The sequence below is a fragment of the Sinocyclocheilus anshuiensis genome, unplaced genomic scaffold (genome assembly GCF_001515605.1).
Source record: "Sinocyclocheilus anshuiensis isolate Anshui unplaced genomic scaffold, SAMN03320099.WGS_v1.1 scaffold1217, whole genome shotgun sequence".
Classification (NCBI taxonomy): Eukaryota; Metazoa; Chordata; class Actinopteri; order Cypriniformes; family Cyprinidae; genus Sinocyclocheilus; species Sinocyclocheilus anshuiensis.
Genome location: NW_015552619.1, coordinates 123,484 through 146,157, shown reverse-complemented (window position 1 = coordinate 146,157; position 22,674 = coordinate 123,484). Strand labels below are relative to the sequence as shown.

General features: G+C 35.9%; 1 protein-coding gene and 1 long non-coding RNA gene across 2 annotated transcripts; both read left to right on the top strand.

The window, feature by feature from the left end:
* Positions 1 to 11,134: 11,134 nt before the first annotated feature.
* Positions 11,135 to 11,552, top strand: LOC107666221 (uncharacterized). The gene is made up of 2 exons (XR_001631647.1): positions 11,135 to 11,290; positions 11,398 to 11,552. It is a non-coding gene; the product is annotated as an uncharacterized LOC107666221 (long non-coding RNA).
* Positions 11,553 to 12,136: 584 nt separating this feature from the next.
* LOC107666225 (gigaxonin-like) lies at positions 12,137 to 22,545 on the top strand. Its single transcript, XM_016457441.1, has 12 exons — positions 12,137 to 12,292; positions 12,400 to 12,591; positions 13,851 to 13,965; positions 14,701 to 15,051; positions 15,783 to 16,003; positions 16,108 to 16,229; positions 17,149 to 17,261; positions 17,542 to 17,694; positions 17,775 to 17,911; positions 20,292 to 20,426; positions 20,507 to 20,616; positions 21,728 to 22,545. Exons 2-12 carry the CDS (start codon positions 12,401 to 12,403, stop codon positions 21,907 to 21,909), a joined length of 1,830 nt encoding a protein of 609 aa, XP_016312927.1. The 5' UTR covers positions 12,137 to 12,292; position 12,400; the 3' UTR covers positions 21,910 to 22,545.
* The last annotated feature ends 129 nt before the right edge of the window (positions 22,546 to 22,674 follow it).

Genomic DNA, 22,674 nt, shown 5'->3' with positions numbered 1-22,674 from the left:
TAAAATCAACACATAAAGGAGGACCAGATAAAAGCACAATCAATCAATCTATCTCTCTTTCCACCCGATTTCCATCCGACTTCTTTTATCATTCCTTATTCTGCACTGATTGGCCCATTACATTCAGAACACATATGTACACTCACCCCACACAAATCCACCCAACAGCACATTGCATATTGTTTTCACAGCATGCCAAGCACATTTGCAGAGTTTTATTTTTACAAAGGATCATACGTCTTTGTGACACTTGTATTTCCCCAGCTACAATATGAGAACTGTTTTGATGAGCGTAGAATAAAGTCACCACGTTCTTTGCGTGTGCATAAATGAATAACTATAAGTTCATGCACATATTTGATCAAAATGTGGACCAGTGAAAGAACAGAGGGAGTTATGAAAAGCACATGTTTTGCATGCACTTATGAGACATTAAACCCTCAAGGTGCTTTTTAAAAGCACTGCAATATTTTTTCCTCAGTTTCATATGCATTTTGCTTGGCCCAGAGCAGGGAGCTAATGAAGCTCGTCATCTGGAAACATTAAAAATCATCTAACCTGAACGTAGTTGTAAAATGAACTGTATGTATGTAAATAAACCAGCCCCCATAGTGTAAATCAAAATAAGTTCAGCTCTCTACTACGTCCTCTGATGCAAATCCAAAAAAAAAAAAAACATACTGTGTGGGATATATCAGTGTTCAGATAAGTAACTGACACACAGGAAAAAAGGACGTCTGTGGGATGGAACATGATAGAAACAGCATGGTATTTTCATTGCTATTAATGCACTGGATTGCCAATTAATTGCACTGCACGGGGTCTGCACTGTCACTGGCAGTTCTATCTTAATATCATGTCGGCATGAATGCATGATGGTTGAAAAAGAGGGGTTGAGGTTGCTTTTTCATAGATTTGAATTTGGGAAATATTTTGTGAGGATGGAAACATTTATCATGAAGCACGTCTGACAAGGTATAATAATGTGTGATGGCATGTTGCTGCTCTAAATTCCATTTTTCTCCTGGGAAAGGTGTAGGTATCCGTAAGAGGGGAAAACAGAGATCGTTCTCGCTGTCATGACAAATGCTATCACCCCAGGAGACTCCTTCTCTAGAGACGACGCTGACTTCGATGCACTTAAGAGGGGAAACCTGTGAAAGGAGAGGAAACAACTAGGTACAGTCATCTTACAGGTTACGGATGATAGCAACTATGTGAAAGTGAACCCAAACTTGATGTAGGTCCTCGCAAATCCCACATTTGAATGAACTATATAGAGATCAACCACTGACAGAGCAAACATGGCAGTCTTCAAATGCTTGCTTCCCTGGTGTAGGCTACACGATCTCTTTCTTAGCTCATTTGACTTAATGGTGTTCTCAGTCATGTTTCATATCAACTTTGTCACAGATGTCTCCTAAGAATCCTAAAAGAAACGAATGAGACGAATGACTGTTTCCTGCCCCACATTTCAGCAGCGCATCGTTCCCAAGCTGCTGAATCTTCAGTGCCAAGACAAAGGAAATTATATTTTACCTGAGTTGAATGAGTTATGCTGGCTGTGTTAATTGTGATCCAGTAAGACCATGTATGACAACATAACGGCAAGAAACGTCTTTTTATTGAGTTCTCCTCGCGGGCTGTACGCAAAAATATCATTAAACGCGACGTATATGACGACATTCTTGAACAAATATGACTCTTATGAGCCGGTTCTTTTTTAATGAATCAGAAACATACAGCGCGACAAGTGTAGTCCGATTCATAGGGCGCTACTTAGGGTAGCCTACACATGTGAATAATATGGGAGGAAAAAATATATTTCAATGCTTTTGTGTTTTCTCGCAAAATGCGTTACCCGAGAAACTTTGCGTTCTCTAGCAAACACAGCAAAACGATTGCGTTACCACGAGGCTCGCCAAATTAATGAAATACAGTTCTCCCACTTTCCTTATATTATTGGGGGAACGCAAAAGCATTGAAATATATATTTTTCCTCCCATCTATTTTTTAACATTCAGCGAGCGATTCACCAACAAATGACTCATATACTGAATTGTTCAAAAAGGTGAGTTCGGTTTGAATCTTTAACTGAACTGAATCGGTGATTGAATCAAGATCTGACTCGCTTACTGATATGTAAGTTAACAGGAATATTCCCTTGATAAACTAATGTTTATATATATATACATATATATATATATTAATCCCTGTTGGTGTGAGGCAGAGCATTTACTTTTAAAGGGGTCATATGATGCGATTTCAATTTTTCCTTTCTCTTTGGAGTGTTACAAGCTCTTGGTGCATAAAGAAGATCTGTAAAGTTGCAAAGACAAAAGTCTCAAATCCAAAGAGATATTCTTTATAAAATTTCAGAGTCAGCCACACCTACCTAAAATGACTCGTTCTAACACGCCCCCACATATCTACCTCACTATGTGGGAAGATTTGCATAACGCCGCCCAAACGTTCACGATCCGCTTCGTCATGCCTAGAGCTGATCCGTGCTGGTCACTGAGGAAATACATCAACTTCGCGCTGTGGATCGCTGGAATGACTTTCACCGTGGACGAAGCGGAGTCCAGCCCGGGGTCGTCACATGTGGTTGCCGCAAGCCTGCTCGCCGCGCTGTTCTTAAGCCCACCGGCCGCCGCTCACTCAAGCCCCCGGCCTCTGCGCACATTTTATGGAGGACCGTTTCCTGATCCTGGGAGAGTAGACTACAATGACGGCTGTTCTGACTCAAAGACTGTAAGTACGTTTTTTATATTTAAAGAGTTTTTATGTTTTATATTTTTTATATTTAAAGCGAGTTTTTTGGGCAGTGTAGAGTAGGGCTTGTTGTTTGTCATTTCTCCGATCACAAATGCAGACATGGTTTTATGTTTACATGGCGCGATGCAACGCAATGCGTAAAAAGACAGTATAAGTCATTATAATCCATAATTATGTCCCCACTGGATGCAACAAATGCCTCGTTTATAATGGGCTTTCATGTTTTTGAATCATCGCTCCGGCCTGACAGGCATCACAGTATGGTAAGGGGCGTAACATTTCCGTCACACGCTTGAGGTATTCGGCCAATCACAACGCACTGGATAGCTGGCCAATCACAGCACACCTCGCTTTTTTAGAACGATGAGCTTTGTAAAAATTGACGCGTTTCAGAAAGGCGGGGCATAGAGGAGAAACAATAATGTACAGTATGTGCAAAATAATGTGTTTTTTTAACCTTAAACCGCATAAACATTTCATTACACCAAATACACAAAATAATGTTCTTTTTAGCAACATCATATGACCCCTTTAAGTTTCTGCTCATGCGGAGAGACATAAAAGAGCAATCCAACCACCCACTGTCTCCTGACCACCCAATCACAAAACACTCTTTTGTCAGGCAATTTCCTTCGGGATGTTGAAAACTTCCCAGCCTGATTCAAGAACAAAAGGAAATAGTGAATTATTTTTAAATGTGTAATGGGTTCCCACAAAGATGAGTTTAATCAATTGTAATTCATTCTGCTGGTTATGAGCAGTGGAGCCTGATGAGTCAAAGAAGGGGTTGAGGATATTGAACTCCATTGAAAACCCATTAATGCCTAATAAGAGAGGGGAAGTGGAAAAACTATGGTGAGATATGAAAGGCGACTAATGTGAGAATCTAAATTTGCTGTTCCTCCTAGACAGATCTGGAACTTGAAGGCTCACCTTTGCTCATGCTTTCACCAAGAATGATTGTTACAAATGAGAAAGAAAGGTTGACAGACTAATGCTTACAGTGACATGTCTTCAGGTTGCTCCCTTTCTGTCAGTTTGTCCTCTGCTTCAAAAACTCTGGACAGTGCAGGCTCAGCTAATTATCAAACATTTATTCTGTCTTTTAGGCTGAACAAAGAGGAATCGGTCCACACGGCACACACACACCACCTTTAAAGACATTGTGACCTTGCCTTCACTTTGCTTTCCATTCATTCATTTTGTTTCAAAACGGGAGTGATGCAGACAGACAATAGCACTTGAGAAATAATTAGGCACTCTCAAAGATGCTAATCAGATTCCATATGAAGTGACTCTAATAACTCTGGGCTTACAGCAGCATTTCACAAACAGCCCTATCTAAAGGAATGACTGCTAAGGACAGGCGTGAGGTGCTGCATATCAACTTGAGAGCAATGGCCTGGTGCTGAACTTATTGAGAAACAAGCAAATGACATAGTTTCATCAAAAAGTTCTCCTCTACTCCTACATTACACTCCCTGAACTGATAACGTCACTCTGAAAATATGTTGACTTCAGCGGAATTCAGTTCCCTCTCATAAAAGTGGATACATATTTGTTAACCTCTTGACATTATTACAAATCATAAATTATTGTTTTTATGAATAAAGCAATGGTTGTAACACCAGTGACATAAAACAGTTCATTTTCTAATATGACATCTATTGCATTGACTAAAATGAATACATTGTACCATTAAATCACTTAAAATAAATTAAATAGTAAATTATTAATTTATATTTGATTGCAAACTCACTGGCTGCATCCAAAATCGCATACTTCCCTACTATATAGTAGGCGAAAAGCAGAATGTGACAAAAAAGTATGTCCGAATTCACAGTACTCATGACAAAGTAGGCAAAAAGTACCCTGATGACCTACTTCTTCCGGCCAGTTACTGAAGTGTGCATACGATGGACACTTTACTGTCCCATGAGGCCATGGGAGAGGATTTGTGAATGGCAGTGAAGCGACGCAGCTGACACTGGTAGGTCATGTGATATTGACTACATGGCGAATGTAGTACATCCGAATTTCATTCATACTACACACATTCATACTATATAGAACATACTCTTTTAGCAGTCATGAATTACAAAATAAAAATGGTATGTGTTTTCGGATGCAGCCACCATGTGTATAGCTTCTTCTTCCTCTGAACTTTGACCTTTGGACCTTTTCTGACTTTTTTGGTATTTTCAAAAAACAACTTTTTAATGTTGTCCCTAATGTGACCTGAAACCACCAAAGTTATTTTAAAATTATTTATATTAGTAATGAATTGTTTTTTGTATATTTTTTAAGCTTTTAATATTGACCTTAATGTAACCTAAAACCACCAATGTTATTTTAAAATTATTTATATTATCAATTAATTCATGTTTTTTTCCATTGACTAAAATTACTACATAATACCATTAAATCATTTAAAATATTGTAAATAGAATCAGAACTAGCTTTATTCGCCAAGTGTGTGCAAACATACAAAAGTTGGTACATATACATACATACATGATACATGTATGACTTGAGAACAGAAAGAACAATTGAATAAGACTAAAGAAAAAAAAATAGTCTATTATTAATAATGTTTAAATCTAACTGCAAATTCTTCATGTGCACAGCCTCTGAACTTTGACCTTTAGAACTTTTTTCGAATAGGAGTAGAGAGGGGGGGAAACGGGTTAGGGGCCATCTTAATATATCTTGATATGTTTTAAAAATATAACCCAATGATAACGAACTCAAGAAATCTTATCATTAGAGACTACTAACAACTATCATGAACAACTAAAATGCTTTTTGATAAATTATTCTTTGAAGTATAAACAAGTCAGCATTATAACTTTGCAGCGCTATTGGCCTATATGAAAAATGAAGAAGAACATTTAAAAGGTATATTAATATTTTCACTGTGTTTACAAGCACTACAGTCTCCGAACAAATAACACACATCAGTTTAACACAGAAAGTATAGAGGCATAGTTATTTTTGTCCACCCTTCTTTGAATTTTTGGTCTGTACCATTGTTTGCTATATCTAACACCATAATCTGTTGTGTCATCACTTTCATGTTCAGACCTTCTTTTTTTTTTGAAAATCACCTTTTTAATATTCACCTGAAAGTTACCTGAAACCACCAGTGTTATTTTAAAATTATTTATATTCTTTTTCCCACTTGTTAGACCAGGGATTTCCAACCCTGCTCCTGAAGAGCTACTGCCCTGCATACTTCAGTTCCAGCACACCTGTCTGTAATTATCAGGTAACACCTTGATTAGCTGGTTCAGGTGCGTTTGATTGGGGTTGGAGCTGAAATTTGCAGGACAGTAGCTCACCAGAAGCAGGGTTGGAGACCCCTGTGTTAGACATTGCCCTATTTAACCTGGGGGGAAAAAATCAAAACAACATAAAATAAATAGAATCAAACCATTCCATATTATTTAATGTGGAGTTTCTTGTACTATAAATCTTTTACCTGGAAAGACCGGAATTAAGAGGCCAATGAGTGGAAGAGATCCTAGTACACAGAACTGGTTTTGAGAGCCACAGGCATGCAGGGATGGAAAGTACACTGTGTGCCCATTAACATGGGCTGTAGAGACTTCACACCCTTCACAATGTTTGCTGACTATAGAACATAAAAAGGCAAGAGGAAAACTGTTGCTTTACTGCCTTTTTATGGCCTTTTAAACCTTTTATTCATATTACTGTTGAAAGAAACAAGAAAGTTGAGGGAAAGAGTGGGAATAAGACATGACTCAGGCCAGACTCAGTCTGGGTTCCTGTGAGCCAACAGCTCTTACACATCATGAGCATTTGCTATGCATTTTTCCTCTGGTTTCAACGGCCTGCATGTTCCTGTCTTTGAGCTATCAAGATAGATATCCATTACATTAAAGAGTAAATAAAAGAGAATGATATTGATGAATATATGGTTAAAGCTTAAAAGAGACAAACTAATCAGGGACAGACAAGATACTTGTGAGAGAGACTCTAAATCAGGGATCCTCAAATCCACGAGATCCACTTTCCTGCAGCGTTTAGCTCTAACCCTAATCAAACACACCTGAGCATGCTAATCAATGGCTGCATCCGAAAACTCTAAAATGCTGCCTCCGGGTTTTCTTGTGAAAACCTGGCAACCCTGGGCAGCATAGCTGTATCCTTCGCTGCCTTTGATATCCCACAATCCTGTACGTTAGGGTTAGGGTATGCCCAGTGTTCGAACTATACCGTGGACTTTGGGGGAGCCCACTTGTTTTTTTTTTTATAATGGGGAGGGGTTCGTGCGCTTGCCTCAAAAGAGGGCTTACAATGACTTACAAAGATACATAACAGCTACAAGTGTATGCACTACTTGCTTTATGCAAGCACTATATAGGATAAATCACTATACAGGATTTACCCTATTATACTTTATCGACACGAATTGATAGGTGAAACAACAAACAGCCACCCACAAATAGTCTATAAACAAAGTATCCGGCTGTCTTTGAGTTCACATGAACAACGGTTAAAGTTACTCGTCGTCAGGCTACAGAAGAATACCATAATTCCTCCGTTCAATTAGGCCTAAGACATCGCAGACCTATAACAACCCAGCCACAACACATAATTGCGAATAACATGCCTTACCTTAACACAGAATAGACCACAGAGTCCAATGTTTATATTTTTTCTACGAATCTTTGAGTTAACATGTACTAAACATGAGTGGAATTTGCACCGCAGTGCCCCCACACCTTGATGCTCATGACAAGAATAGCATGTATAGTTATCTTTATTGAAGTGAATTAGGTTTAAATTGCCGTCATGCATGAATGAATTATATTTTTGCAATTTTACACATAATTCACGATGATCACATTACGCAAAAATGAAATTGCACGTCAAAATAACACATTGTCAATATTTTTTGAGACCCCCCAAAATTTCACAAATCACATTTTCAGGGGAGCCCATGTCTTATTAAGGGGAGCCGAGCTCCCCCTAGCTCCCCCGTAGTTCACACCCTGGGTATGCCCTCCAGGGCATGATTTGAATGCCTGCTCTAAATGTAGAATTGGTCATGCTTTAAAACAGGGGTGTCCAATCCTGTTCCCGGGGGGCCACTGTCTTGCGCAGTTTAGCTCCAACCTCAATTAATTATCTAGATTCTAGAAACTTCCAGGCAGGTGTGTTAAGGCTGGTTGGAGCTAAACTCTGCAGGACAGTGGCCCTCCAGGACTGAGTTTGGACACCCCTGCTTTAAAAGATGGATAACCAGACACACAAGCTTTTTAAAGATGATAAAATGCTGCAAATAATAAGTCCGATGGACTGAGGTTTGTTAACCACTGCTGAAATAACAGTAAATCTGAAATGTATGTTCTGTGAGCGCCATCTAATGGTGGGAGGCTCTTTAATTTACGTGCCAAAGGACATGCCAAGTCACAGAAGGTCTGGGCCAATTTAATACACTATAAAAGGTTTAAACTTGGTAAAGGGTATATCCTACAGACTCTAATTAAAATCTCCTCTTTATATTCCAGTGAAATAAGCATGAATCACCAGAATTAAAGGGAATAGCTCTGCCCTCTTTACGATAATTGGCACAGCTGATCAGTGTCACAAAAGGGTGTTAAATCACCTTATAGCTCTCTCTTAATGAAAGATTAATTCAATCCTCTTCCTTGTCTCACTCATTCACATCTTTGAGGTCACCAGTCCTCATAAATCAAAACCTGTCCTCAGTTTTTTCTCTGGCCCGTCAATGCGTCAGCTTAATTCTCTTTCTTTTCATGCATAAAGGACAGATTTGTCCACTGTAGACTTCCTTCTGACAAACCTCTTCTCCCATAATGTCCTGACAGGAACCTGTGATTGATGACACATTTAATGACTAAGCAACAGAGGGATTTACTGTCCTATAAATGTTTCATTAAAATGCATAACACCTGTGCAAGAGTGGCTGTTTCAAATAAATGAATCTTGGTCTCTGAAATAAAAACTGAAATTAATCAACATGTGACATTTACCTAAAGGGAAATCCCATGAGTATACATATAAATCTGCAGTACTTTTTATCATCATGTAGTATGTTAATGCTGTAGTAAGGATATATAGAGATGCTCTATATTGCTTGTCAAATAATAGCTTATTAATCTCACTATATTAACTTCACATTTTCTCTGCTACATTCACAAGACACTATTCTTTTCTGCATAAGATATAGAATGGAATAAAACAAAATAGAACAGAACAGAATATAAAAACACACAGGGGTTATGATTTTTCTGCATTTTTAAGTGTAAGTTAGTGTAGTGGGTGGGAAAAGGGGAGAAAACAACCAATAAAACACAGAGCTACAACAAACTCATTTTAGAGTAATGAATATTAAAATATGAGTAGGAATAGGGAATAGGTTAGGGGCCAACTTGATATGTTTTAAAAATATAACCCAATGATAACAAACTCAAGAAATCTTATCATTAGAGACTACTAACAACTATCATGAACAAATAAAATACGTTTTGATAAATGATTCCTTGAAATATAAACAAATCAGCATTATAACTTTGGAGAGCTATATATGAAAAATAAAGAAGAACATTTAAAAGGTCTATTAATATTTACATTATGTTTACCAGCATTACAGTCTCCGAACAAATAACACACATCAGTTTAACACAGAAACAATAAAGGCATAGTTACATTGTTGTCCACCCTTCTTTGAATTTTTGGTCTGTTTTATTGTTTGCTGAGCATCACAATAATCTATCATGTCATCACTTTCATGATCAGACGTACTGCTGTATCAGTGTCCTTATTTGCACATATTTCATTTGAAGAAGACATGATGAAATATGTGTGCACACGCAGTGCTGGATCATGTTTGGAGCACGAGAAATATTAAATACATTGGAGATCAAAAGTAGAGAACAACCTATAATTTCCTAGATTTCAGTGGTCACTGCTTAGTCCTATTTGAACTATTCCTAACAGGAGTAGAAGGGCAGTTTTTTAAGCATATTTCATAAATTAATTGTTTTCTGAAGCACAGTATACAAAACTTAACCCTTTATGGGATATCATCATTTATAAATGATGCTAAGAAAATTGCATTTAAAATACAATATTAATGTTCAAATGACATCCCCTTCAACCAGTACAATTAAAATGTATTAGCCATGTGCTTCACATTTTTGGTAACTTAATGCACTTTTATAAAAACAACAACTCAGAGACCAACAAATCTGAGCATCATGCATAACTGACAAAGTCCTATTATGTGATGCATATTTTGTGTAGCTGGCACTAGCATTGGCGGGCAGTATAATAGCTTTATGCATGTGTTTTAGGTTCATTTTTATACACTGAAAAAGAAGAGTCTTGTTGACTTTCACTTGTGCTACGATCATTTATTTGAAATTCCAAGATGAAACACAATGTTAAAGTTGTTAAAGACATGGTTTTCAGGCAGTGAAATTGCATCCGAATTTGTGTCAAGTTTTAGACATTTTCACACTCGAGTTCCAAATCAAATATAGCAGCACAAGAAAAAAATTGAATGTTCATAAATATTTTAATGTTTTGTTTTTTTTTAAGCAGTAAGACGTTCACTTCTTTTCAGATAGATTGTGTGTGAAGGCCTAACGTGTAGCAAGGTTTTTTTTTCTTTGCTTGTTTTGTTTTTAGAATAAATAAAAAGAAATCCAGTAGAAAGAATAGAAAGAGAATAGGGAATGCTAGTGTTAGAGGCTCATTTTGAAATAAAAATAAAACAAGTCAATAGAACAGAAAAAGAACAGATAATGCTTGTGTTAGAAGGTCATTATTTATAATAGATAAAAAGAAAATCATTCGAAAAAATAGAGAAAGAATAGAGAATTCTAGTGTTAAAGGCTCTTTTCTTTTTAAATAAAACAAGTAGTTAGAATAGAAATAGAATAGAGAGGGCTAGAGTTAGAGGGTCAAATAAAGATGAAAGAGATGTATTTTCAGCCGTTTCTTGAAAATTATTAAGGACTCTGCTGCTTGGATTGAGTTGGGCAGGTCATTCCACCAGGAGGGAACAGTTAATGAAAAAATCCATGAATGTTTTATCACAGGTTGAATGCAAAATGGTTCAATATCATGAAACAATTTAAAAACAGCATTTAAAAATTATTTGAATGTTATGAATATGGATTATAGTCTTAAATGTTTCTTAAAATTGCCTAAATAAATAAATTATAAAACGAATAATTCACTGTAATATTAAACAATATTTTATGCAATAATTTTATTCCCATATTTTCTATGACCATTTCTTGAACATTTCTACGTACACCTGCATGTTTTATTATGAGGGAAAAATGAACTTTTATTATGAAAAATAAAAGGCGCTTCCTGGTGACCTCACGCAGCGTCACTAACCTGCCAAATTGTTTTTCTGTATTGTGCGCTGCTCTGACACAGACAACTGATTATGAGAAGCTGAAGTTACAGAGAGCATCAAGAACAAGTGTATTTCAAGTACACTGGAGTGAGTTTGAATGAGTTAAACCTGTGGTTCTGTTTATGTAAGACAAGCATGAACCATGTTGTTGTTGTTGTTGTGTTGTCTGATCATCTCTCTGTCTGTTCTAACAGCATGTCAGACCCTAAAAGAGCTGGAGCCGATGCTGGATCAGTAGTGTCAGACCCTCAACACTCCCAAAAGCTTCTAAGGGTCCTTCAGTCTTTCAGACAAGATGATTGTTTTCAAGATGCAGTGCTGGTTTTGGATGGTGAACAGATTCCTGTTCTTGGGCAGGTCATTCCACCAGGAGGGAACAGTTAATGAAAAAATCCATGAATGTTTTATCACAGGTTGAATGCAAAATGGTTCAATATCATGACCCTTTCAGTCACTGCAAAGGAAGTTGGTCGTTCTAAGTCTGTGATTTCTCAAATATTGCAGCTTTACAATGACACTAATATATTCAAGTCCCCCAAAAAGGTGAGTTGTCCACATAAGACATATGCACGAGAAGACAGGATAAAATGTAAATTTTTTAAATATAATTAAAACATATGTAGTAAAATGTATTAAAAACACATTTCTGTATGTGGCATTTCAGATATGAATTATAAATATATGTTGTTTGCATGATAACATGTTTATCAGTAATCCATATTTAAAAATTATTTGAATGTTATGAATATGGATTATAGTCTTAAATGTTTCTTAAAATTGCCTAAATAAATAAATTATAAAACGAATAATTCACTGTAATATTAAACAATATTTTATGCAATAATTTTATTCCCATATTTTCTATGACCATTTCTTGAACATTTCTACGTACACCTGCATGTTTTATTATGAGGGAAAAATGAACTTTTATTATGAAAAATAAAAGGCGCTTCCTGGTGACCTCACGCAGCGTCACTAACCTGCCAAATTGTTTTTCTGTATTGTGCGCTGCTCTGACACAGACAACTGATTATGAGAAGCTGAAGTTACAGAGAGCATCAAGAACAAGTGTATTTCAAGTACACTGGAGTGAGTTTGAATGAGTTAAACCTGTGGTTCTGTTTATGTAAGACAAGCATGAACCATGTTGTTGTTGTTGTTGTGTTGTCTGATCATCTCTCTGTCTGTTCTAACAGCATGTCAGACCCTAAAAGAGCTGGAGCCGATGCTGGATCAGTAGTGTCAGACCCTCAACACTCCCAAAAGCTTCTAAGGGTCCTTCAGTCTTTCAGACAAGATGATTGTTTTCAAGATGCAGTGCTGGTTTTGGATGGTGAACAGATTCCTGTTCAGAAAAACATTCTGGCTGCTGCTAGTCCATATATCAGGTATGAGAATAAGCTTGAAAATGGGATACATTTGCATGAAACGAGATCAGATCAGTAGAGCTGGTATGTTTGCTCAGACATGTAGCAGACCCTTGAGCAATGTGTCATATGGGTGTGCCAAACAGCCCCACCTTGCCTGCTGCTTGGGTCAATTAAAGGAATAGTTCACAAAAAAAAAAATAGAAAAGTCATTTACACACCTTCATGTGACCTTCTGTAAAAAAAACAAAAAACAAAAGGAAACCAAAACGACTGTGAGTTTATGGATGCTCTAATATTCAATTAATAAACGAAAACTAAAACCACTGAAAAAGATCATTACTTAAAATAAAATAAACATGAACTGAAATAAAATAAAATAAAACATAACGATTTTAGCTACATACAACATTAACTACAACATTTCTTCTTTTTGTTTAGTTTAAGTACTAAAATAACTACAACTAAAACTTAATTAAAAAAATATAGACATTAAAAATTATTTTAAAAAATTAATACAAATGATAAAACACAATAAAATTACTAAAACTTTAACCAAAATTAAAATGGAAACAGAAAATATACAAATAAAATCTAATTCAAAATATTAACAAAAACACTTCTATGAATTGTGAGATTTACAAACAATTTGATTCATGGACTATTCATTTGAAGCAAATCTTTTCAAAGAAAAAATTGCTGCAATTTGCAATACTCATTCAAATCCCTGAATCGCTTTTCACATTTAATTCACTGATTCATTTATCTGGGTTCTCAACTGTTATTCACAAACGTTCACTGAGAACTCAATGATTCCACAGATCTCAATTCTCTTTCATGCTTAATATTCAAGTTTTCACAATAAGCAACAGCAAACAGAAAACACTGGTATTTTGGCGTCATTGATATCTAGCGTGGCATGTCTTCACACATCATAATCCAAGTCCACTTGATTGAATCACTGCAATGAAAGAGGCACTTTTGCCCTTATTGGTTCAACTGCTTGTAGAGACAAGTCCAGCATTTTTTGGTCAGTTGAAGATTCTGTTGCAAAATTTAAAAAAAAAAAAGGAAAGAAAGAAATGGTGTGCAGTACTCTAAACTAAAAACCTGATCACCAAACAGATCCTTGCACATCTTAAATCAGCTGAAACGGAAAATCCCAAATTTGTAGAACCTTTGCCGTGCATTTTATATAACAATTCTCCTAACAATGATATTAGGTCAGTCCATTTATTAGCTCCACAGTGAATGCAAACTCATGTTATTCATGTTTCCAGGACCAAATTAAATTACAACCCACCAAAGGAGGATGGATCTGTATACAAAATCGAGTTGCAAGGAATCTCTGTCACGACCATGAGGCAGATTTTGGAGTACATTTTCAGTGGGGAGGTAATTATATTACTAACAGATACTACATAAATGTTTCCCTCAGTTATGGAAAACCTTGACTTTTACAATTAAGGTTTTCAGGCCCAGAAAAGTAATGGAATTATAAAATATTTATCAATAAATTTAAAAATAAAATATTTAATTGCAGATTTCTTTCTGTGAGTGCAGTCTGTATAAAATGATTTTTAAAAAGTCATTATCCATTACAATTGATTCCATTATATTCATTTATAATTACAAACAGTTGGAAAGATTATGGAAAAGTAATAGTAAAAAAAATTGGTCAAAATGTGTGGGAAAACTGGATATGAATTATGAATGTATGTCACAAACTATTGGGTTTCCATTGTCATAATTACAATGCTTTTATAGTTGACTGTTTGTAGAGTGGGCCAAACAAAACTATTCTCTTTGGCACTCTGGTTTCTAGATTACCCTGAGTGAAGACACCATCCAGGATGTGGTTCAGGCTGCTGATCTTCTGCTCCTCACTGATCTCAAATCCCTGTGCTGTCAGTTCCTGGAGAGCTGCATCACTGCAACAAACAGTTGGAAAGATTATGGAAAAGTAATAGTAAAAAAAATTGGTCAAAATGTGTGGGAAAACTGGATATGAATTATGAATGTATGTCACAAACTATTGGGTTTCCATTGTCATAATTACAATGCTTTTATAGTTGACTGTTTGTAGAGTGGGCCAAACAAAACTATTCTCTTTGGCACTCTGGTTTCTAGATTACCCTGAGTGAAGACACCATCCAGGATGTGGTTCAGGCTGCTGATCTTCTGCTCCTCACTGATCTCAAATCTCTGTGCTGTCAGTTTCTGGAGAGCTGCATAACTGCAGAGAACTGCATCGGTATTCGGGTCTTCTCTTTGCATTACTGCCTGCACCACGTCTACCATGTGGCCACCGAGTACCTGCAGACTCATTTTCGTGACGTGGCCAATACAGAGGAGTTCCTGGAGCAGCTGCCCGATCGCCTGTGTGAGCTCCTGTCTATGGAGAAGCTCAACGTAGGGAATGAAAAGCACGTTCTGGAGGCCGTGGTCCGCTGGATCGCCCATGACATTGAAGCTCGGAGAGTGAGTGAAACAAATGTTTCGCAAGGGTTCCATATGCACAGCCATAGAAAAACATCAAACATAAACAGTTATTTAATTAATTTTGTAATTCAGTTATTTAATCTGAGTTACTATTGTTAATCAAAACAAACCATCAAACCAAAACATTTTAGTTGCTTGAAATAAAATAAACTTTGACTGAAAGTAAAATAAAATGCAAAAAAAAAAGGTCAGCTTTCATTTCAGCTAGTCTCATATTTTGATGAAGTTTTGTTTAACTTGAAGTACTAAAATAACTAAAGCTAAACTAAAACAAATAAACAAAAATGACAAAAAACTATATGTATAATTAAAAAAATTATGTTAAAACAGAATATATAAAAATCTAATTCAAAATATTAGCAAAAATTATAATAATAAATATTCAATATAATAAATACTACTGCTCAAAAGTTAGGGGTCAGTAAGATTTTTAAAATGTTACAAAAAGTCTCCTATGCTTACCAAAGCTGCATTTATTTGATCAAAAAGACAGTAAAAACAGTAATATTGTACAGTATTTTTACAATTAAAAATACATTTTTGAAGAATAGAATGTTCGAAAGAACATTTATTTGAAAAAAAACAAAATCTTTCATTTCTTTCAAACCAAAACTTACTTACTGATTTATTTCTTTATTTATTTATTTATTTATATTTATTTGAGCTGATATTTACATCAGTCCTTTTTAAATAGGATACCTTTCTTCCAGGTCCATATGAAAGAGGTGATGTCTGCCGTGTGGGTTCAAGGCCTGGACCAGAGCTACCTCCAGGAGCAGATGCTCGGAGACTCCCTGATGAGGGAAGTGATACGGAATTGTTGTATGGAGTCGCTAGGAGGAGCAATGCAGCATGGGGAGGCGCTCCTCGCTGCGTTTAAACCCCGCGGCTACTCTGAGTGTATCGTCACTGTAGGGGGTGAGGAGAGGACGTGAGTATAAACATGCATAACATAAAACTAACTAGATTATGCAAGATTCGATTTTACTGTGTTTTTTTAATATTGCCCTGAATTCCTGCGTGTTTCCAATGCAGCTCTCGGAGGCCAATGGCAGCAGCGCGATGCATGTGTCCGCTTTACGACCGAGACAGGCAGCTCTGGATAGAACTGAAGCCAATGAATGAGAGGCGTGTTGGCCACGGGGTTGTGTCAGCAGGTTTGTGCTGTCTCAGCATTGTTTTGATGCTGATGTTTAAACAAAAGATGTTAGGGAGTACAGCTCACATTCCTCTGTTTTTCATTTAGATCTGTCTTATCATTATTTGAACTGTAAGGCTCATGCATTATGCATCATTTCCACAATTATAAACAATTCCAGTGATCTCCACTACTGTTCAAAAGTATGGGGACAGTTCGTTTTTTTTTTTTTTTGTTTGTTTTAAGAAATTAATATTTTCATTCCATAGGAATGTATTCAATTAATCAGAAGTGAGAGTAAACTAATGTTACAAAATATCTATATTTCAAATTTTCGATTCAAAAAATGTATCATGGTCTCCACCAAAAAACTAATATTATGCAGCACAACTGTTTTTAACATTAATAATAAGAAAGATTTTTAGAGCAACAAATCAGCATATTAGAATGATTTCTGAAGGATCATGTGACACTGAAGAGTGGCTGATGAAAGTTCACAGGAATAAATTATGATGTGAAATATACTAAAATAGAAATCAGGTATTTTAAATTGAATAAAAATAATATTTCACTATATTGCCATTTTTATTGTGTTTCAAATTAAATAAATGCCGTTTTGGTGAGCACATAACAAAAAAACATTAAAAAAAAAACTCTGACACTTATTCTTTATTTTCAGACATTTGTCTAATACAAATGAAAGCAAATCCATAGCTTAAAAATTATCCTGCTTCAATCTGCTATTTGTTTAGCGTGTGGTCTGGAAAAGATGTAGAACCACATCCTGTCTTAAGTTTAGTACATCCCACAGCAATATAAAACCATCATATGCTCTCCTGAGCATTTCCAAAAATGCTGAGGATTATTGGGTTTCTGTGTGTTCTATTATTGTTTAATGACTGAATTGTAGTTAACTGATAATCTGTCTGTCCAATCAGAGGGGTACCTGTTTGCAATAGGAGGAATGAATGAGAATAAAACTGTCTTGAGCAGTGGAGAGAAATATGACCCAGAGACCAACACCTGGACCCAAATCCCACCGATGATGCAGGTATTCCTCTTTCGGTATTCCGTCTGCCAAGTGTATGGGAATGCTACTATTGGAATAACATTAACCCTCATAGTTTATTAACTAAATTAACCATCATAGTTTATTATAGATATTTAGAGATCAAATTTGCTAATAACCAATTTGGTATAAAGGAACTTGTTTATTGATTTTAGTTGGTTGAAAGTGGTAGATACTGTATAATTTCATCTTTATAGTGTAGTTCTTACATTAACCACTAGGTTTCAGTATTGTGATACTGTATTTTCTTGTGTCTTTCCAGGCCAGACAGCACTTCGCCATTGCAGTGTTGGATGGGATGATCTATGTTTTGGGTGGAGAGAATGAAGACACTGAGGTCCTCCTCACGATGGAGGTGTTTGACCCCCATTGCAGTGTTTGGAGAACACGACCAAAAATGACCACAGTTCGCAAAGTGAGATTTAGCTCTTCTTTTTTTTGTACAAATCTGCACACTTTCACTGCAATGCTCTCATGCTTCTCACACTTCTTCAGTTTGGTTGCTGTGCCACCATGAAAAAGAGACTGTATGTGATGGGTGGAGGATCGTACGGGAAGATTTATGACTCTGTGGAGAGCTATGACCCCAAAACCCAGCAGTGGACAACAGTCTGCCCTCTTAAGGAAAGGAGGTAAAGTGTGTAAATGGACGTTTATTCATTTAGCAGGCGATTCTATTCAAAGCAATTTACAAACACTCACCTATTCGCTTGTTGATATAATATGGCAATAATTCTGTGCACAATCAATAAGTTAAATAAATAGTTCACCCAAAAATGAAGATTTGCTGAAAACTTACTCACCCTCAGTCCATCCAAGATGTAGATGAGTTTGTTTCTTCATCGGAACAGATTTGGAGAAATTTAGCATTACATCCCTTGCTCACCAATGGATCCTCTGCAGTGAATGGGTGCCGTCAGTATGAGAGTCCACAATACATGAAAAACATCACAATAATCCACAAGTAATGTAGGTAATGTGCAAGCTGCGTGTTTGTAATAAACAAGTCCATCATTAAGACATTTTTAATGTCAAACCGTTGCCTCAGGCTAAAATTTGAGTCCTCTATCCATAATATTGCTTTCTCCGGTGAAAAAGTGGTCCTGTCTGAATCAGGACAGAAATATGCACAGATTAATCACCGTTTAAAGATAGAACACCTTAATGATGGATTTGCTTCTTACAAACACGCAGCTCTTCACTTCACAAGACTGATGGACTGACGTTAGATGGATTACTCGGGATGATTTTTTAGCTGTTTGGACAGGCCTATATTACCAACATTTTGTGTAAGGGTCTGTATTTTTATATAACATCGGGAAAATGCGTCAGTGTGCCCTTGCAATTTGTTTCATAACATTTTAACTTTAAAAGATGGTGATGTAATTTTATTACATTTAGGTAACCAGGTTTCCACAGAATAGGTGTGAAAGAGGTTACATTATTATTTGATAATGGGAACAGCAGAAACATCATTCAGCATAACTTGGCCCCATGCATTCAAACCACAAATACTGGATGCTCAAAGCGTTATGCTCTTTGTAGGTGTGAATTTAGAGAATGCTTTTTCACATCCTGCCTACGACGCAGAGAAATGTCAAAAGTTAAACAGATTACATTTTAAGGCAAAGGCAGCACATCTTCATAAGTCTCTAACAGCTATGAGAACTGAGACACACCCTGCGATCTGTGATGCCTTACGGGTGTGTCTTTTGAATAATAGTAGTCAAGGGACCTATCAGTCTAACCCATGTAACTGGAAACAATTGATCACCATCTGGAGGAACATAAATAGTCATTCTTCTTAGTGTTCTTGTCTTGTATGAAGTATAGTTTTGTCCATAGCTCTGTTACACAATCTAATGAGCTGCCTGGCTGCCTTCATCCTAACTGCCATGAAACCTCCTGAAACTGATTTGGGACACACTGCATCGGTGCTAACTACTGACGCAACAGAAATAGCACTTTCCACAAAAGACTTGACTCCTTACAATTGGTTCAAGACCTTAAGGTGATGATACACACGGGGCAACTTTTTGAGCAATGTTGCTGGACAATGTTGCCATCAACAGGCAACCAGGTGAGACACCGGGCCCACGAAAAAGTATCAGGATAGAAATTTGTTGCCCATTCTCAATAGGAAAGTGCCTAAGTAACATCGCTCTGCAACATTGCCCGGCCACATTGCTCAAAAAGTTGCCCCGTGCATCATCACCTTTAGTCAAGGTAGTGCCATATTTAATGTGAGGAAGAGAAGTACAATGCGTTCATTAGATTGTTCAGCTGACAAATAATCTTTCTGATAAAAAACTTTCAATAGGCAAAAACTCCATAAAAGAGTTTTGAATATATATCTATATATATATATATATAGAGAGAGAGACAGACAGACATTTACAATGTTAGAAAAATATATGTATTAAAAAAAAAAACTTTTAGAATTTTCTATTCATCAACATATTAGGTGTGAATGATTTCTGAAGGATCATGTGACACTGAAAACTGGAGTAATGGCTTTGGAAAATTCAGCTTTGCCATCACAGGAATAAATGACATTTTATAACATTCGAATAGAAAACAGTTATTTTCAATTGAAATAATATTTCACGATATTAGTGTTTTTATTGTATTTTTGACCAAATAAATGCAGCCTTGGTGATCATAAGACACTTCTTTCAAAACCGTTAAAAGTCCTACAGACCCCAAACATTTGTTTTTATAAACATTTATTATATAAAACTCTTTTTACCATTTTTCAGTACTTTTATGTCATTTGCTGTACATTTATGATGAACTTTTATAAATAATAAAATATTCATAGAGATGGGAAAAAAACAACTGGTGCAATGTAGTAGGTATGTTTTATGTATGTTTGCTAGGAATTAGTTTGATATCAAAATGATTAAATGAAGAGTTTCTCTGTGTCTGAAGTCTAAATTGACAAGTATTCTGTGTTGTCAACTATTTGTGCACTATTCCTTGATGGGAACGTGGCTGAGTTGTTTTCCTCAGGTTTGGCGCGGTAGCATGTGGGATTGGACAAGAGCTCTATGTATTTGGTGGTGTGAGGAACAGAGACGCTGACAACCCAGAGTCCAGTCAGATGACCATCTGCAAGTCTGAGTTCTTCCACGATGAACTAAAAAGGTCAGCTCTTCAAAGCAACACTCATACAGAGCAATACTAGAGTGATGTGTATGTTCATGCATGTCTTTCTTTTCTCACAGGTGGGTGCTTTTAGATGACCAGAACCTCTGCATACAGGCCACATCGTCTTTTGTTTATGGAGCTGTTCCCATTGGTGCCAGTATATATGTGGTTGGAGAACTTGACACTGGTAAGCTGATAAGGTCTTATAATCATATTTTATCCTCTGTCTAGGAACGTCTTTTTATACGTATATCTTCAAATTCTGTCCATGAGAAGGTCATAAAATTCTGTGCTATGATAACTTATACATTCAAGATACAACTAGTGTGTATTTTGGACCAAAGCATCAGCTAATTTGAAATGTTACAAGCCACTAATGAATTAGTAGTTAATATCAAGCTACAATTTTTATTAAATAGTTAACTATATTAACGACAAAACTACATTAAAGTATATATTTTAAGATATATTTTATATAATATAAGGTATAATAGAATATATATAGAATATATATTTTGAAGGCTTATTATAGTCAACTAAAACAATAAAAATTTTAATATTTTGAAGGCTTATTATAGTCAACTAAAACAATAAAAAAAAGTTGTTACTTAAAAAATAATGTTAACTGAAAAAATAAAATATTAAGAAAAATCTCTAAGGAAACCTCGTGTACTAAAACAAACAAAAGTTAACAAACTTTATAGATTTTTTTTTAATGAATAATAAGAAGAAAGCTCAACAAAATTACTAAAAATAGCTTAAATTAAATGGAAAATGGAAATCTAAAAATAAAAACGAATTCAAAATAGTTATAAAAGCTAAATTAATACAATGATATTAAAATAACACCACTTTTTAATTATGTATCAGTACAATCGGGCCAGTATTTATCTCTCTCAAAGTCGATGATCATCTCAATTAGGGTGTTTAAATACAGCACTTTATACAACTAATTACTGTATATAATACACTTTTAAATTTAAACCATTAATGAATCAAAAACAATTATAAACAGCAGTATTTAAGTATTTCACTACAAAAATGCCACTTAAAAGGTTTGATTTCTGGAAATGCTACTGAATGATGAGTTTAATGAATTGGTGAATTTTTTTTGTGACCAGTTTATTGAAACAAGCTGTTTAAATTGAACAGATTTGCTCAAATGAGCCAGATGGCCATTTTGGAATAATAATACACATAATACAACATGACAAAAAATGTGTCTTCAAGCTGTTTGTGTAGAGCAGAGCATAAAATACTCACTGCATGATATACATTTCTTTATGTTTCCTCTGCAGGCACCAGTTTTGACTATGTGCGGGAGTTCCGCAGAAGCACGGGTACCTGGCACCCCACCAGACCCCTCATGCCCTCTGATCTGAGCAAGACAAGCTGTGCCGCCCTACGCATTGCTAACTGTAAGCTGTTCCGCCTGCAGCTCCATCAGGGACAGTTCCGGATCCGGGTTCAATCCACATAAGCAATCCGCATCCTCACCACTGGCTTTATGTCACTCCTCCATCATCTGCTGGTTTGGAGGAGGATACAGAGGATTGTGAGATCACACTGGCAACAGCAGAGGTTTGCTTATAATGTGGGAAAGCTTGAATGAATTGTCCTGTTTTTTATGTTTGATGTCTTTTCTTAGAGGATGAATTCTACATCTTTTTTGGTTCCTCTTTACATGATTCCCAGTCACAGGAAATGCTGTTACATTAGATGGGACCTGCTCACTATTTTCATGCTTTATATTAATAGTTTACAATAGATTGTACCTAGCTGTTGTTGCAGCTTGTTGTTTAACACTAACACTTTTGAACATTGGTGACGGAGGTGAAAATTGCCTATTTTATACCATTGTTAAGTCTTAAATGTGGGTTCAGTAAGTAAGGGAACAAATCAAATCAAGGACTAATCAGTGCTAGTGGTATGTTCATATCAAACACAATTATGTTGCTAATGCAAGCATCTGTCTAGCTACTGTAAAATCAAAGTTGAAATGACGTGTTAGAATATTGAAATGATTCTAAATCTCATTGCTCTTGAATTTTAAGACTCTCGTTATATATGTATATATTTACAATTTTAAATAAAATAATTATATATAAAATACACACACACACAATACAAAATATTTTTTATTTTGTGTGAGTGTATCCAGGCAACTTATGCACTTTTAAATATATATATATATATATATATATATATATATATATATTTATATAATTATTATTTTAAGTGCATA